Consider the following 18,417-nt stretch of genomic DNA (forward strand, 5'->3'; position numbering starts at 1 on the left):
CTAAGATTAAGACTAAGCTAATGATAGAGGATTTTGCAAGAAGCTCTTAATTTGTTTTGGTTTGTTTGGTTTTTTTTAATTAATGTCCACAAATTCTTTTCTTCTGTTTTGAACCTATGTGTATATGTAACATGACATTCTTGAAAATCTGCCAGTCTGAGATGGTGAACGTCTCAGTATCACCCAGGTTAACATAACACTGTTTTAGAAAGGCAGGTCCTGAATTCACTTTAATGAACCTTGCTGTCAACTTATGAATTTGGCATATTGAAAAAAGTAGTTTTTTGATTTGCCAAGCTAGGTGGGTTTTCTTCACTTCTCATAGCAAATACTGTTGTCTCAATATGATTGGAAACAAAGCAGACTTGGTTGGTTTAGCTCAGGGTTGATTGGGGTTTTTTTTGACATTTGCAGCAAACGTAAGTTATGTTTCTGCTGTAAGTACAAGAACATGATATTCCTAAGGCATAAGTGGTTACATTTAATTTCTTACTTCTTCATGTTTTATTTGAAAATGAAAAAAAGACATTTTTTACCTGCTTGAAGCAAGCTTCCACCAGATTTGGAGGGAACATATTTCTGTGAAAGAGAAAGAAAATAATATGAGAAGCAATAATACACTAATAATTCCTTTAGTAAGGACACAGCTAATAAAAGAATTGAACAGCCAATTTTTGAGGAATCCTAAGACTAATATGTGATTACATATACAGTGAGTAGAGCTTTGCATGTAGCATTGGCCTGGTTAGCTTTACCAGGATGAAAGGTAGGATTGGATATCTCCTGGCAACTGGAATCTCGGTATTCAGTATTGTATAGCAGGTCTGGTTATGGAGAGGTAAATTAGCAAAATTACTAAGTATACAAAGCTCTATAGGCTTGCTTTTAATTTTGTATTTATGAATGCATTATGAATCTAGATTAATAAATAATTTAATAATATTTAATATATTTCGAGTTCTCAAACAATATTTTGCATTTATGTAGCCTAGTACATAATTATATTTATCACTTGATTTAATCTTGTTGTGGATACACCCCAAATCCTCCTGAAATTTGAGTATTCTATTATAATAATACATACACGTGTGTGTACATTCGTTGCAGATGGGGGTTTGTTTCTTTGTTTTCCTTTGTTTTCTGCATTTCTGAGGGATTTAGAAACAGCCTAACTGAATAAATCTTGAGGAATCTGAGTGCAAACCTCTTCATGGAGGTTTCTGTGGTCCCCCTTTCTGGCAGCGTGATCCTTGGAGGCCTTTCTTCGTGTCTCCGGATTCTCCAAATGGGTTAGTGGAACACAAAATTTTGGTGGTTTTACCTGTGGAAAAGCTCCTGAGTTCAAAACCTCAGCTTCCCTACTCCCTGGAATATATCTTTGACATATAAGCTCTGTAAAAGAGGTACTGCAGAGTCTCTGAGCAAGGAAAAAACAAGATTTTATGTCTGTGCCCTCTATTTCAAGCATTTTAGTTGCCTGTCCCTGGAAATTATTACCCATTCATATAATTGAATAAATTGAGTAGATGCACCCAGACTGGTGGCTACAATTCAAAATCAAAAGAAATAACTAGATCAGGGGTTCAAGTGAAGTGAGAAAACTGTTGCAAGTTGGAAGAGAAGGGGAGGAATTTAGTAATAAGGTCTGTGATACTGAAGGAGGAAAAAAGACCCATGCAGATAGCAAAACGGAAGTCTTTCTTTTGGGAGGCAGGAAAGGAAAGGAAAGGAAAGGAAAGGAAAGGAAAGGAAAGGAAAGGAAAGGAAAGGAAAGGAAAGGAAAGGAAAGGAAAGGAAAGGAAAGGAAAGGAAAGGAAAGGAAAGGAAAGGAAAGGAAAGGAAAGGAAAGGAAAGGAAAGGAAAGGAAAGGAAAGGAAAGGAAAGGAAAGGAAAGGAAAGGAAAGGAAAGGAAAGGAAAGGAAAGGAAAGGAAAGGAAAGGAAAGGAAAGGAAAGGAAAGGAAAGGAAAGGAAAGGAAAGGAAAGGAAAGGAAGAAAATATTTCTTCTAGTATTAAAAACAGTTCCTTCCCCTGCAACAGCTTGACTTGGAAGCAAATCCATGTATCCCTTTTTTAGCATTGTAAGAATTAGAGCTATTGATATCACACAGTTGAAAGAAATTTGGCAACTTTATACAGTCACTGTTTAAAATTCTCTACTTTTGTTCTCTGTGCATCTAAGATTACTGTCATAATTATTGGTACAAAAAATGTGCAGTATTATAGCCATACCTGATTAAATCAAGAAAGGCATCTGCTGCTGTCACTTGCACAATTTTGCCTTCTCTGTGCATGTTTTCCTTTGTACCTTTGCCGGGGTGGATGATGACCACAATGATTATGCCAATCAGTACAGCAATGATTGTAGTGCTCATGTAGTAGACTACTGCTCGGACTCCCATCTTCCCTGAAGCTTTACTATCCAGGGCAGCAATTCCTAGTAAATTTAAGCAGAACAACATCCACCTGATACAGTTGTGAGCAAAGAGGATGAACTAAGCATGATGAAAATAGTTCTATGGGAAGAGTTTTGATGACCAGACTTAAAGCTACCTGAGGCAAGACATCCCTCTTTTGGAGCTCATATTGCCACTATCTTCCCATTCCATCCCTAGTTATATAATTTTCTATTAAAAGAGTTACAGCTTTCTGGGCTTTCTTAACACTTCATTGAAAGTAAAGATTATTGGTCTGATACAGTGTAGCACTCCCAATAACCCAGTGAGATAATTAATGGTTTCTGATTAATATAGTTACTGTAGTCTGAACAATGTGCTGCATATAATTTGTAATTGTAAGACAGAAAATAGAGTACTCTTAAGTAATGTTGATAATGTTTGCAACAATCAACATCTATGAAAAGTTTTTCTTTAATCCCAGTGGGCAACCTCAGATTACCTCTGTCTCAAACCATGGGAGTTTAAAACAGATTAAATGCTGCTAGCCTGTTTCGGAAGATCCTTACCATTGCATGATTAGGCTTTTTTAGTCTTTCATAAAGTTTGCAGCACTTGCAACATTAATCCTGATTCTTGGGTCTGTTCAGATCTACTATGAATATTAGGGTGCTCTCTGTGGCATCTTCCATAGTGTTTGCACTGATGAACGGCTGCAATGTGTTTTCTAATAGAAGGCACAGTTCTGTCAGGAAAAGAGTTCTAAGTCTTTGAGAAGGAATGTCTCATGAGAGCTGTCAGAAATGGAAATGCTCTTTCTCTTTCTCTTAGCATATGCAGCTAAGTCTGATAGTTCTTCCCAAAAAATGCTCCACTGCTCCTTCTCCTTAATATTTGCCCATACTCCATATGGAGGGCTGTGCCATCAGCTCACGCTGCTTGTTGCAATCAAGCTTTCCACATGCAGAATGAAAAAACAGGTTAGGAAAGGGTCTTTTAGCTTTGTTATCTCCTCCTTTATGGAATTTCCTAATCTATACTTCCAAAGACTGCCTATGCATTTATATGGATGCCACGTCTGAACGTTTAAAATATAAAAAAGTTGACCAACTTCTGCTCTGGTTGTCTGTCTCAGAGGAGAAAGCATTTAAAATAAGCAGGAGGACTGCAGGAATATAAATAATATGGAAACTTGAATCATGGGCTGGCAAAACGAAATTTTTAAAAAATACTGTAGATAAATAATACTTCTGCCTGTCTTTTAAAGGAGGAGATACATTCTCTTGGAGCTACAGTGAAAGCACTTTAGTCCCTGATGTAGCTGAGATCAAGGATGTGTCCCAGGCTCTGATCAACTCTTCACAGTATAAAACCAATCACATGTTTCATACTTACCCTTTCAGTTCAGCATTTTTCATTTTCTGCCCTTTTGGCAGAAACCATTAGAGCCAGTAAGATTTGTACCCACAAAAGGAATTGTGAAGGGACATCCCTAGATTCACACACTGAATTGCTTGGTTTATGTGTGTGCCATTGTAGTGGAAGAACAAAGTGTTACTGGTACAGCAAGAAACTGAACTTGGAAATCCAACATTTGAAACATTTGATCCTTCATTTCTCTACTCAGCTTTTCCATCTGCAAAATTGGATTATTATGTTCATGGTAAGTTTACATTTATGATTTGATATGCTGTGGGGAAATTACTAAACACTAGCAAGTCACAAATAGCTTTTTAACTTTACAAAAGGGAAGTCTTGTGACTTATTTGTGGATGGAAGATTGGGGGTTTTTTAGAGTCCTCAAGTAATGCAAGTGTGAAATAATACAAATACTGTTAGCCAATGAAAAAATGAAGCTCCTAATTTTTTGAGAATTTCAGGTCTGCTATCAAACTGCATAAACAGCGTTTGTTACAGATTTTATTTTAAAGTATTAAAATGTAACTTAAAATAAAACATAACTTACAAAGTGAAAATTTAATGCTTACAGTCCAGTCAATTTCATTTTTATGTATTTTAATTGGGTTTTTCCTGTCCTTACTTTTTCTTTCTAAAGTAGCAATAATGGTCTATCTATTTTTTAATTATGGATAAGACCATTTTGAAACTTGTTTTACAACCTGAGCAAAACAATTAACCTGTACAGTTTAGTAGGAATGTTTGGAAATGCAGAGATTTAGAAATAGTCAGTTCTCAGTATTCTGCCCTTTACAGACAATAGATGCAAGACCAGAAGCTGAGCACTGTCATTCTTAGAGGATTTACAGGCGCACCTGCCTGTGCTTTAACCAAGCCTGATGGTTTTTTTTGTACTTCACCCTTCATAGTAGGTTGAGCCTCCTACACTCCAAAAATCACTTAGGAGTCAGTGTAGAGCATACCTTAGCAGTAAAGATTGCTTTTTTGAAGAATTAGATCTTTTGATCCTATTTTCCTCTTGGGCTGATTCTGGGATTGAGTGGTGAACCTTTTGAAAGTGGGATGCCAGGGAGCAAGAGTCATGCTCCTGTCTTTGTAAGCTGCTTTCCAGCGTGGTTTCCTGGGGTGCACTCTTGCTGGGACTACAGGGCTCCTTATTTTAGGTTGCTTAGTCTCATTCCTGCTCTTGCTATCATATAATTTACTTCTCGGTTTGGACATAGGGAACAGGAATTCCTCTCTTCTCGAGCTGTAACTGCTTGTGGCATGTATGGCAGAAAGCATTCAAAGCAGATGGATGACAGGCCTGAGTATGAACAAAAGCTGTATGAGGAGGAAGCAAGTGCTCACCTCTGAGAGCCCTGACTGAGGACCTTCTGGGCAGCCTCCCCTCCCACTGCAACTAATTAATGGGAACTCAGCAAACTGCAAAGGTTTCCAGCATACCAACAACAACAATTGTCTAAAATAATATTTAAAATCTGGGTTTTTTAACACGAGAAAATGAAAGGGGTTGTTTTCTTTGCATTTTAAGATGTTGACAAGACTTCTTAGAACTGAATGAGGCTCTGGAAAGGTCCCCAAAGCTTTCATGTGTCACAAAGCATTGTATCCTCAGTGTGTCTTTTCACAGTCAGCCAGCAAAACCCCCATTGTCCCGCGGGAGATGTATGTGCTCCTTTCATCCCGCTCCCTGCTCTCTCCTCCACACGCTACTGGCTCCAGCACCTCTGCCTCCTCTCTTCCTCTCCCTCCCCTTCCCCAGGGGGCCTGGGAAACTTTGCCGTGCCACCAGTCCCCACGCACAGGGATGCCTTGGGGTTGTCAAGGCGATCTGGAGCTGAGCCCCTGTAATTTCTCCCAGCGTGTGCACTCACACAACATGAATGGGAATGATTTTTTAACTACTGGTGGGGAGGGAGAGAGGCTGGGGAAAAGGAAGGGAAGAAAAGAAAGAAGGGAGTAGGCATAAGCCTGTAAAACTGCAGAAAACCCCCCAGAGTTTAGCCCTGTCTTCTTCCTTCACCTACCCCTACACTCTCCTGAGCAGTAACACTGTGTATGGAATAAACACATGAGAAAGACATCTCCAGAGTGTCACAAAGCAAAGCACTGCTTTGTTCTTTAACAAATATGTTAGAGAAGAAACTAAAATATTTTAGAATATAGGGAAGGCAAGGAGAAAGTAAATATATAATTACGAGAGGAGAAAGAGAAAGAAAAGATGCAGGGAAAAGGAGAAAAAAATCTAGTTAGGATGACTTAAAAAATCCTGAATTGTTAATCTGGTAGTTGTGATTGCTCACCTGGCTTGATCACTGTCCTGTAAATTGGCATGAACTATTGATTCTATAATTCTATGAATTATCATGTATAGCTACTATATTATGAATAGGACAATATTATGACTATTTCTATGTCAATTATATTTGTTTATATTGTATTTATGATTTTATATTATACAGAATTCTAGAATATACCAAATCCAGAGTTGCTGCTATTTTTAATTTTCTAGATATTGAAAACATACTCCACATAATCTATGTGTAATCTTGGATTATAGCGGGGCACACTAATGCAGAGGGGTTGTACTGTACTCCTGGAAGATCAAGCATAAAATACACTGAGCATGTTTTCTTTAGATAATGTTTAAGCCAAACAGCTTTGAATCTGCTGGTTCAAGAATAAATTCCAAGGAATTGTTTTAAAGGCTGAAATGTAGAACCTATAGTAAAAGTCCCACAGCTTCAGAATATTTTGTTCCTTTGATTAGCACAGTAGGATCAACAGAATAAACTGGTTTTTGCAGAACAGTCCAATGTCCTCAATGAGCTATTTCAGTCTGAGTTTTGGGTTCATGCCTAATTTTCCCTATTACATGATGGGAAACTTTCTACCTGTAGTGGGGTTTTTTGTTTGTTTGTTTGTTTGTTTTTAGAAAGAAGAAACACACATATTACACAATTACATAGAAAATGCTTTTTTCCCACAAGAGAAACTGGTCAGCAGCTGGTATGCCTGAAGCCCTGTTTCTGTGTGTAAACTCTTAGTTAGCAAAGCATCTTTGGGTTTATATTTGGCTTCAAAATTGATCACTAAATAACAAACGAGAGTCCATAAATAGTAGTTTTTAAATAAGAGCTCTTTTCTTACACTCCAAAAGCAAATAGCAACCCTCTGAGGAAAACCAGCCATTATGTAGAATTTCTAGTACCTTGGGTGATTTTATCTTTCCTCAGAGCAAGCAAGACTACCACTGGGAATAGAGAGTATGCATGTGAGCATATATATTTATGCATGCCTGTAATTTCAGTTTGAAAACAGTTAAAATGCTCAGCCACTGCTTATCATGTTGAAAGTCCCTGTTTCTGAATATTTTTGCTGGCCTCTAAAAACTTTTGAAAAAACTAAGTATTCTATGTGTTTGCTTTCATACACTAAAATTCTTGCGGTTTTAGGCTTTTTCCCCAGTGTTTTAAAATTTTTCTTTCTTTAAAATCCCTTTTGATGCATAATGATTAACCATTTTAAATATAGAACACTTCAATTGTGGCTGAAATCACCATCTAGGCCAACTAGACGTCAAGGCTGACAAAAAATTGTAGTTATTAATGGCATTGACTTCTTCAACACTGACAGGTAGGGGTTATTGGCCACCTCTCTGGGAAGCTTGTTCCAGTGTGCTACCTCCCTCTCTGGAAAGAAATGTTTCTTGAGGTCCAGTCTGAATCTCCCCTAGTGCAGTTTGAACCATTCCCACTGGTCCTGTCACTTGATCCAGGGAGGCGAGATCAGCATTACCCTCTCCCCTTCACCTCCTCAGAAAGCTGCAGAGAGGTCACACCTCAGCCTCCTTTTCTCCAAACTGGACTAGCCCAAAGTTTTCAGTCACCCCTCACAGGGTGGTGGTAATTCTGCTCAGTGGGTGAGAGGCTCTTGGCTGAGCAGTCACTGCCATGAGGTTCCCACCTGTGGGCACAGGACCCAACACCTCCAGGTCAGGATCCTGCCAAGATGTAGCAACGTGTTCATGAAAATACATAAAATAATGAGGCAGTTCTGAAGGAGTATGTAGAACAAACTCTCCATTCTGGTCTTATATATACTGACATCTTGAAACAAAAAAAGGAGGATTTCTATGACTACGATGAATTCTTTCCTTATTCAGCACATTAGAACTGAATCGATGGTACCTCCTTGCCAATGGAGATTTTTATATAAATTCCCTTCAGATGTTTTGAACTACGTCTTTATGCACAAAATATTATGAATAGAGCATCTTTTTATTCCTAATTATGTTCCTGTTTACTTTTTATGGTCTCTTCATTAGGAAATTGCAGTTGCTTGTTAAGGACTCCTATGGTGGAGCAATAATAATGGCAACTGTTGACTCAGGAGTGTTGCCCTAATTTTGTTTCTTTAAGGTTGTCTTTCACTCTCCTAATGAAGCAGTCTCAAATGGGCTACTCCCACCGCCCACAGCCACTAAGCACTGTGTGATGAGCAAACTCTCAGTGTGAGACCATGAGAACAATCCCTTTTGTGTATGTTGATGAGGATTTGTGGAAATAAAGAACACTGTGCAAGGTCACGGTAAAATGTGCTGACAGAAAATTTGTAAGGAAAGCAATAGTTAGGTAAAGACAGGGGAGGTATTGCCCAAGTTTAATTAACATGATTAAGCACTAGAGCTTTATTCTAATAGCAGCTGAACATGCTCTCTGCGGTGCTGAGCATTCCCAGAGAACAGAAGTTAAATTTAGACTCTGACATTTGGGTCCTTCACAAGATCAGGTACAAATTTTACCCAGTCTCTAGATTACAGTTTTTAATAATTCTAACAGTAAAATAACAAAATTACAAAGAAAAAAGACAAAAAACATTTTCAAAGAACTATCTGTATAGATGAAATTAATTAATATTAAATCAATATATCTAAGGACTTCCTGAAGCCACTTAAGATATATGTCTGAAATACAGCTCTGTATGCCTTTTTACATGAACTGATGAGACAAGTTGCTCCCAAATCTCAATTTAGCTCATCTTTGTTTAGGTACGAATTTTTAGATAATGAAATTAGATATTATATTTTTTTTCCAGTTCTGTTAAGAACAATGGGCAAATAGAGGAAAATTAGCAGTTGTATTTGATCCAAAATTATGTGACTGTGATTAAGCCAAGCTGACTAATGAAACCAATGGCTGGGATATATTAATGCAATTCAAAGAACTAATTAAGTGGCTAAGAGTGGCTCCCAAATGAATAGTCTTGCCCCAGACCTTTGCAGTCCTGCCCCATCCTTACCAGAAAACTATCAACTTTGGGTTTTGTAGGGTTAATTTTTTTTTGACAGTTTGTCATTTTGACTCACCCCAGAATTGTATTAAGTGAACACCAGATCTTTTACAAGGGAAGCAGAAGAAAAGAGTGTCTGGGGCAGAAAACTAGCTAACACCTACTTTTTTAGCCACAGTTTATTCCTTAGAAGGAGAATGTTTGTGAAACCATGGCACAATTATGTCTGAACTTCATTGAGCGATGTAAATGGCAGAAGCCCAAATAATCTCTAGTGGCTTTACAGTAAGTTTTACCTTTCAGTTAACCACGAATAGTAAAAGTTTTGTTGTGGTTCATCACTGATTAACACTCTTTCAGTAAAATAGCTTCACTTTATTAAACTTATTCTTTGGTGTCAGTGCATTTTAATTGTTATAAAAAATATGACAGTAATCCATACCTGGGCCATCAAGTTTAGCCTTCTGATACAGCAGGGAAATATATTCTACAGTATTGGTTAAAAACTTATGGAGCTTGAGGTTCAAACCAATAACAATTTTTATCCCAGCAATTTCCATGTTTTGGTATTCCACAGTCTTACTCCCTTTTTAGTTTGCTTATTTTAGTGCAACAATAATTTGATTGGTCAGTGGGTGAATGGCTCAATGTCCGGGTTGGGACCTGTGACGGATGGTGTCCCTCAGGAGTCTGTTCTGGTATCAGCCCTGTTTGTATTTTCCTCAATGGCACAAACAGTGGGATTGAGTGCAACCTCAGTAGGTTTGCAGATGACATCAAGGAGAGATGTGTTTGACATGCCCGAGGAACAAGATGCCATCCAGACGGACTTGGACAAGCTCAAGGAGTGGGCTCAGGTGAACATCATGAGGTTTAAGCAAGGGCAAGTGCTGGTGCTGCACCTGGGTCAGGAGAACCCCTGGTATCAGCACAGGCTGGGCATGAACAGACCCAGAGCAACCCTGCCGAGAAGGACTTGGGGGTGCTGGTGGGTGAGAGGCTGGACATGAGCCAGCAAAAGAAGCATAATCAGAAGATCAAGAGAGGTGATTTTCCACCCCTACTCTACCCTCATGAAACTCCACCTGCATGGGGGTTGGAGCACTGCATCTACCTCTTGGGTCCTCAGCAGAAGAAAGACATGGACCTGTTAGAGCAGGTCTGGGGCCACAAAGATATCAGAGGGGTGGAGAACCTCTTATTTAAGGACAAGCTGAGAGAGTTGGGGTTAATCAGCCTGGAGAGCAAAAGGCTCTGGGGAGACCTTTCACCACCTTTTAGTACATAAAAGAGGCCCGTAAGAAAGATGGTGACAAGAAAGACTATTCAATAAAGCCTGTTTATTACTAGAAAAGGGGTAATGGTTTTAAAGAGGGTGGATTGAGGTTGGACATAAAGAAGAACTTTTTTACAATGAGGGAGCTGAAACACTCTCAGCCACTCTTGGTGTCTTTCCCGTCCATGAAAACTGTCAAGGTCAGTCTGGAGAGGGCTCTGAGTACCCTGATTTGGCTGAAGCTGTTCCAGCTAATTGCAAGGGGTTGGATTAGATGACTCTAAAGGCCCCTTCCAATGCAAACTGTTCTGTGTTTCTTCCTTTAAAATTCTTCTCTCTATCAGTATGAGTCACTGAGGGCAGGGAAGAATTTCATAAACCTCCCCTAACTCTGCTTGTTGTTGCTAAAATATTTATAAACAAAGTATAACAACTCTTGGTAAAATGAAATAAGTCAGTATCGAACACTTGGTGCATCTACTGTGTCAATGATGCTTACATTACTACATGAAAACTCCTGCAGAATTCTGCTCTTCTGTTCTGAAAAGTGTAGTTGGCTTGCTTTTCAGGTTTGCAATATAACAGGATACATTTGAAGAAGCAATAGGAAAGTACATTTCCTGAAACACATCTGCCTGAGAAGGACCCTGCTGTGGGGCTGTTGAGATACTCATTTAACTCTTCGCATTATTCCATCTTTTGCTCACAGTATTGGAATGTGACAAACAATATGCTTTTGAAGGGAAACTAGGGAGTAATTTATCTTCTTTATGTGTGCTAAGCAGAGCAGGAGGGAGATGCAAGCAGGGATTCACAGCAAGCCATGGAGCAGTGATTAGTAACAGCTGACAGTCTCAAACCAAGACTCTCTTTCTTTGGTTACCTCATTGTAATAACAGAGTACAAAGAACTGACTGTCTTCGAGCCAAGAATCAGAGACCCAGGAACACAGAAAATAGCAGCTCAAAATTTTTTTTGGTAACAAAACACTACTGCTACCTGCACAGCGCAATTCTAAAAAGATATCCTTTTTTATCCAGACACTTGGACTAAGCTTTCCTGGAAACCAGATTCTTATGTTGGACATAAAGCTGATTATTTTCTGTGTAAGGAGTGAAAGAAATAAGCGTATTTGTTTATGAAAAAGCATAACATAAGATAGTAAATTATTTCAGTTTAATTGGGAAACAAGTTTATTTTGGTAGCTGATAAGACAAAGGACATTCAATTAGTTTCAATCCTAAAGTGCATGTTGTTGCAAGACTGAAATAAATATGGTAGTAGTTGTAAGACTTTTAATCTATTCCCAGAGGATGAAATATTAGTTTTCATGTATTCTGAATGTATTGCCCAAAATACCTGCTTTAAGCATGAAATGCACTGCATCCTATGAAATGATAAAAGTGATAATATTACCTTTGCCTTCTGGATGGTGTTGAGCACATTACTAAGTGCTCCATAAAAAATCATAATGCAATTTCTCAAAATACATGTGCAAACTTTTAATTTGCTGAAATGCTGGTCAGAGTTTTGGCAGACTGTGCCAGGAGTTCTTCACAGTCATGTTTTTGTATATGCAGCACTTAATAAACAACATTCCACAAAGGTACAGTGCTTCTTGTATCTGACTGGCTTTTTACAGTGTGATGAAGCTGCAAACTATTTACTGTATTAAATCACTCATGATGTTCATTAGTTGCTGCTGAAAAAATAGTGAGAGATTAGAGGTGTCCATAAGGGAACAGTAGCAAGAAGTGCAGTCTAGATGTAAAAAATAATTTGCTTTTACGTCTTGAGTATATAACAACTTCCTGAAGAGATATTTATATGAATTGCTAGAAAAAAATGACATAATTCTAGTCAGAGTGGTGCAAGATATAGAGAATGTGAAATTAAGGTTTCCCCTCTAAAACAGAGAGATATAGGTCTCTCTCTGTGTGCAAAACAACATGAGTTTTGGGGCATGGGATTGTTCTGATCGGTAACTGTTCAGAGTTTCATGTTGGAGACATCACCTTCTCACTCAAAATATAATTCAGTATTGTCAGTGAACCTGTTCCTAGCTTCTTCTGAAACATCCAGTAATAGACTCTATTACAATAATAGTATCTTATTTGGATGTTTGTCCACCAGGATCTGACATTAGTTAAGTTAGTTTTATAGACTCCATGCAGCAACCATCATTTGAAAGGAATCTTTACCCAGTTGGATGTGACTAGATAAAGATTTGAATCAATGCTAGTGTGTGACTAATGCATCTGGGAACAACCTAGCCTTTGGATTTCTGCTTGGATTTTTAATTTTAGCACAATTTTTAAAACATTGGAAGAATTGTTTGTTAATTCATCTATACTAAAATAATTTGGAAACAAAGGGTGTGATGTTGCCTTTAGGTATGTATAAGGAGACTTGGCTTTTTTGAATTGTCTGAAGTTCCGCTAGTAACTGTTCACTCACTAAAGAACCTTTCAAAAACCGAAAGCTTTTTCGTTTTGGAGTAGCTAGTATCTATTCTTGCAACAGTTTATTAATAATAAAAAATAGCTCTGCTTTTTTGTTTTGCTTTTAACAAGTCTTGTCAGTGACAAAACCCTTATCTGTGCATCTGTGTCCAACTTAAAAGTACTAAGTGTTCATTTTGCTTTCAAGCTAGCAGTTCATTCACGTGCTGCTGTTTTACCCATTGATCTTCCATGAGCTGCTAGTGTTTTCTTTTTGTCGGCATTGCACACTGCTGGTGTTTACATCTCCTCATAGTCCTTTTAGTTTATTAAATTCCTTCCCATGTGCCCTTCATTTTTTCCAGTCTGAACGATTTTGCAGCATTATATATGCTTCCATGGGCTGTTCTTGATGGGTTCACACTTTGTTTGCTGACTTTTTTCCCTTCACACTTCAAGTATAATTTTAACTCCCACCAACTTCAGTTGCTATATGCACTGTAGCAACATAAATTACTTTTAATGAAACTCCATGGTACCACTGCTATTCTGCTCCCCATAGTGATAAAAGTAAGCTTAGTTATCTATGGCAGTGATCTTGGTATTGCAGCTTCTCAGCCTGGGAAGGTTTGGCCTGAAAGACATGATGCCCAAGCTTGTGCTGACATTTGTGCTAAATGACCTAAAGTAATGATTCCTCAGTTCCTCTGAGATTTCAGGCACAAATTCAAAGATGCACCACTACACGGCATCTATCCATGTCAAAAGGAAATACACAGAGTTCTTTCATGTCTCTAAGTCATTATTTGAACTAGAAACTGCAGAGCAGTAACTAATTAGACAACACAGACTACTTTAGGGTTCTTATTTTTAAAGAATCACAATAACTTGCATTTTACAAAAGAAATAATACACATAAAGTTTTTATCAAAAAGAATGAATTCTCTGTTGATAAAGACTCTAGAAAAATCACAGACTTCCTTTTTCATATATAATAAAGTCTATTTAAAGAGAATGGGATCTGATACAAAAATTAATTGAAAAAAATTGTATAGACATTATTAAATTTATGAACATGTAGTTTCCTAAAACCCCACTTACAATCCATTAGTTAATATGTTAATAATAAATGAGAATATCCTAGTGCATAACATGATAGCGTTTTTGCTTTTTTTATAGAAGTAAATCAGAACCTAATTACACTCTAAATTCCTCCCAAGAATTTAATTAGTCACAGTCAAATCAAGTTTAAGAAAAAATTAGTTTCTATTTGTGAATTTAAGATCCTCTGGTAATATGCCATATGAATACTAAGGAGTCATTACTTTAGCTGCAATTAGTTTATTATGTTTTATATTGTCATCATAATTTGGAGGGGCTTTTTCACAATTTGGTAATGATGTTAAGGCTCTTCTGAGAACTCATTAAGAAAGTGTGGAATTGGAGTTTCATGTGAACAGGCTTTTGTTTTCCTTCTTTTCTCTCTTTTGTTTCAATGACCTCTTGAACTTTGGGTCACTGATTCAGTTACAGCCTTGCAACATCAAAGACGTACATTTTTTTCTTTGTATTTCTTCATCTTACAGACTTGTAGGAGGGAATGGAAAGAAGTTAATACTTACTCTGGAATGCCTGACAGTAGCATTCAGTACTTTTTAATAATATTATTACTCTCTTTTCAGGGTGTTACAGGGCTAAGTACAGATGAAAAAGAGGGTTTGACATCCACAATTCAAGTGCTATACAGTTGCCATCTGCGCAGTATCTGCTTATTGGCAGGATTCAGAATATGAATCTCTATGACAGGTCAGAAGTATCAAAGAAAATATCAGCTGATTTGAAACTAAACCCCTGAAAGACAAGACAGGGTTTTTTAGGTTACTCATTACTGGACTGTGATGTTCTGCAGAACAGAACACTAGCCTCTTTTTTTTTACAAACTAGTAATCACCCTACCTTGGATTTGGAAGATTTATTTTCTTAATAGATGATGGCCTTTTGCACAGGTTCATTGGCCATAGGACAGATGTTAGCCAGACTTATAAGAACATATTCTATGACTCGGTTTTCAGAGTTTGGGGAGTTAAGACATACTGAAATTTTAAAATCTGGACAAAGCTGATTTTCAGTGCAAGAATGAATTAGTGCATTAATGAAATAGCCATTCATTAGGTGAACTCTTGACCAAAACCTACTTTCTCTCTAGCTCTGAAAAGAAACTATATTCACTGGAGAAGCTCTGATATTATCTAAGTATTCAGAAATAACTTAGAAGTGGGTGGTGAAACACCAGAATAAAGTATTCAGCTTTGCTGTGAGTAAAGAGAATATGAGAGAGCCGTTTATGGAGACAAGAATCTGAATCATTATATTAACTGTGGTGCAAATAGTGAATTTCCAGTGTTATGCTGTACTTTTGTTTTTCTTATCTACCACCAGTTAGCAGCTACTTGTACCATTGTCTGAGGATAAAAAGATGCATTTATCTGAAAAAGAGTTAGTCCTGTTTAAGTATGCAATTATAAAAAAACAAGGCCTGATTCTGAAAATCTAATTAATTGAGTCACATAAATAAATATTTTTGTTAATGTACTTAGTTCAAAAATGTACTTAGTCCACTAGTCTCGACTTGTGATACACTTGAAACCCTTCAAGATCTTCAGTGACATAGAGAAGATGAATACTGCTGGAAGATTAACACCAGATCTGATAAATCAGGAACAAGAAACCATGTTCTCCAAATACTGGAATACTAGCTTTGGGTAAACCTCAAAATTTTTTCAAACGAGTGCTCTCTATTGTGTGATTCTTGAGTTTTCAGAATATAGTCAGGATCTATTTGTAAGCTTCTTTTTACAACCAGAGGCCCGAAATTTAGTTTGCTTTGGTTTTTGACTTCCCAAGATGATGGTTCTTTGAGAATAGCATTAAGATCTGAAAGCTTCTGTTGGCATGAATGTTGAGTTTTCTTTATTTGCATGTCAATTCCTCAGTCTTAGAACTGAATTGCTATTCAACTGTATGAAACTGTAAAGAACTTTATATTTTCCTTTTTACATTATAGTAATTTTTTCTCTTTTTTTTCCCCACAACTCTCTCTGTACTCCAGTAGTTTTTACTTGTATTTGTAGATCATCATTATATCTTCCTTTGATAGACTCCTGCAGAGAAAAGGGTCTTTTCCAGGTGTAATTGATAGAAGGAACACACAGAACTTCTGCATCTGGTAACCCAATGAACCAAAATTTCAGAGCTTGTTATTCCAGTTGCCTTTCTTGCTAGTTTGGTACATATAAGTGTGCCAACACTAGTAGGAACTGAAAGTTTGGGGTGTGCTAAAGTGTCTTTTTTTACTGAGTGTGCAAACCTCTGAGGAATGAATGTTTGTATTGTTTGTACATGTCCCTCTTTCCTTTGGCAATGCCATGCTTTGCAGCAATGTGCACTGTCCAAAATCAAAACCTCTAAAAATACAAACTCTGTTGACCTGAGGAGCAGTCAGACAGACAACTCGAGAAAGGAATACCTTGAGGACAGGTTGAGGCCTGTAAATTTCTTGTTGTCCATGTCTGGAATTCAAATGGCACTTGCTACCTTGCAGAGGCTAATAAATGAGATTTTAGGTAGACTGGTGTAGCTTTGCTGCAGTGTGTGTCAGTGGCATCATTAAGTCAAACTTGGGAAGACCAAGTCCTAGAGAGAATCAAAGGAAAATGTCCTTGTGAAATAGAGAAATGTGCCATCAGGGAGGCCCAAGTGAACTATCTGATGCAATGCATAGAAGTGGCAGAGTATGCCCAGACTTAGCCCAAACTGATGCTTTCTGGGATAAGCCACCATCACAAAACCCCAGTCATTTCTGGGGTCACAGGAGTTCTTCACCAGTTCTTCACACTGGACTCATCTGTGTGAAGAGAAACAGATCTGGCTCTGTGAGTCTGAAAAAGTTTGCACAAAGACACTTTCCACCCAGTTAAAGAAGACTGGAAATTCTAGGAGATTCTAGGCTGCAGGAAATACTTTGCAATGTTCATGACTGTCTCAGGCATTCATCCGGAGACAACATTGCAACAAAGGAAAAAGGAGAAGGTATTCTGCAGTTCTGCCAGCCATGTCTCTGCAAAAAGTAAAGAACTAGGGAAAGGAACTATGATACTACAGGAAAGCAATTCCTATTGAGGCCAGTTCTCATATATTTGTAATGATTGTCTTTTTCCACACCATATAAAACAGCATCATTTACATTTTGTTGCATTCATTTCTCAAGATCTGAATTGGATGATATACTATACATTCAAAAACAATCTGTAAGTAATGCAAAAAAAATTGCACTACCAGGAGTATCTGGATGAAAAGAATTCTAGCACATGCAGGAATTGCTTTCTCACTCCCTGACATGTAACTCAAATCCCAGATATTGCTGGTCCTCTGTTATTTATGTTACAACAAATTACTACAGATTTTGGTTCTGAGTGTTTCTGTTTTCTCCTTCTTATTCTCCACCAGTGAGAGCTGTGCTATGTGGCCAGAATATTAGGATGAACAATTATCTGGGAAGCCTTCCTCCTCCTCCTCTTATTGGAATCCAGACCCAAAGCTTGAGTCCTGTAAGTCTTGTAGTCCACAGTGCCTCTCCTCATTTTCCATTGCTCAGAATTCAGGTGGAATTTCCACCAATGCTATCAAGACACTGGCTTTCTGCACCTCTGCCTCCAGTGATGGTAATAATGATGGATGTACCTTATAGAAGATTATAATCCAGATATGTGTCTGAAGGACAGTATGTAGTAGACCCAAAAATGAGCTTTGAGAATTAAATGGAAGTAATATGTTATAGGTCAACAACTGTCCATTATAAAAAGCAAAAAAAAGCAGAGTGAAAACAAGGCCAGAGGAACTAATGACAATATCACAGAACCGTGTTTCTGAGAGTGAAAATATTCTGCATGTTCTAGAATGATCTATGTAGCTGATGGAGTTATTCAGAAAGTGCTTTGTGTCTTGTCACATTTTACAGTGTTGATGAACAATGATATGTTTTACTTCTCCTGGTGTTCCCAAAATTCAGCCTCGGGAGTTTTCTTCCTTGGATTCTTCCAGTTTTCACAAGCAGTTACAGCAAAGACAGACTGACAAGGAAGAAAATACGATGGAATTGTGCTATATTCAAATGTAGGATATGAGGATGTGGATCACGGTGTTCAAGGGAGACATAAGGAGGTGAAAGGAGTAAGAAAATGAAAGCTGATAAAGCCTGAAAGAAGCCTGCATGTACCTAACTATGCAACCTTTTCTGTCTGTTTTTTGTTATATTTTAATAATGGCTCTTACACTGTTGCTATTTGTATATTTCCCAAAAGTGGGGTAATTAAGAGCTACCAATACTGTTATGCATATTTCTTTCCTCCTTCCTTGACAGATGGCTTGTTTTAGCTCTTTTATTTTGAAGTCCAATTTCATGTCAATGAAGTGAGTTAATGTCTGGTTAAGGTGAGATGAATCTTAAATCCTGGAATTGCTTTTCCTTGGTTTTGAACTGGTTCTTGAAGAACTGTGTGTTTCATAAAGCCGAAACTGTATACAGTAGTCAG

At 37.7% G+C, this 18,417-nt stretch overlaps 1 protein-coding gene across 1 annotated transcript in view; it reads right to left on the reverse strand.

Annotated features, from left to right (window-relative positions):
- Positions 1-18,417, reverse strand: part of SLC1A3 (solute carrier family 1 member 3) — a gene marked incomplete at its 5' end in the record, with an annotated part of 60,887 nt that overhangs the window by 15,187 nt on the left and 27,283 nt on the right. The window contains 2 exons of the mRNA XM_083884077.1: positions 537-579; positions 2,232-2,436. Of these exons, the coding sequence (XP_083740203.1) occupies positions 537-579; positions 2,232-2,436 (248 nt within the window). The remainder of the gene's footprint in view (positions 1-536; positions 580-2,231; positions 2,437-18,417) is intronic.

This window comes from Zosterops lateralis (genome assembly GCF_965231275.1).
Source record: "Zosterops lateralis genome assembly, chromosome: Z".
In the NCBI taxonomy this organism is placed as follows: Eukaryota; Metazoa; Chordata; class Aves; order Passeriformes; family Zosteropidae; genus Zosterops; species Zosterops lateralis.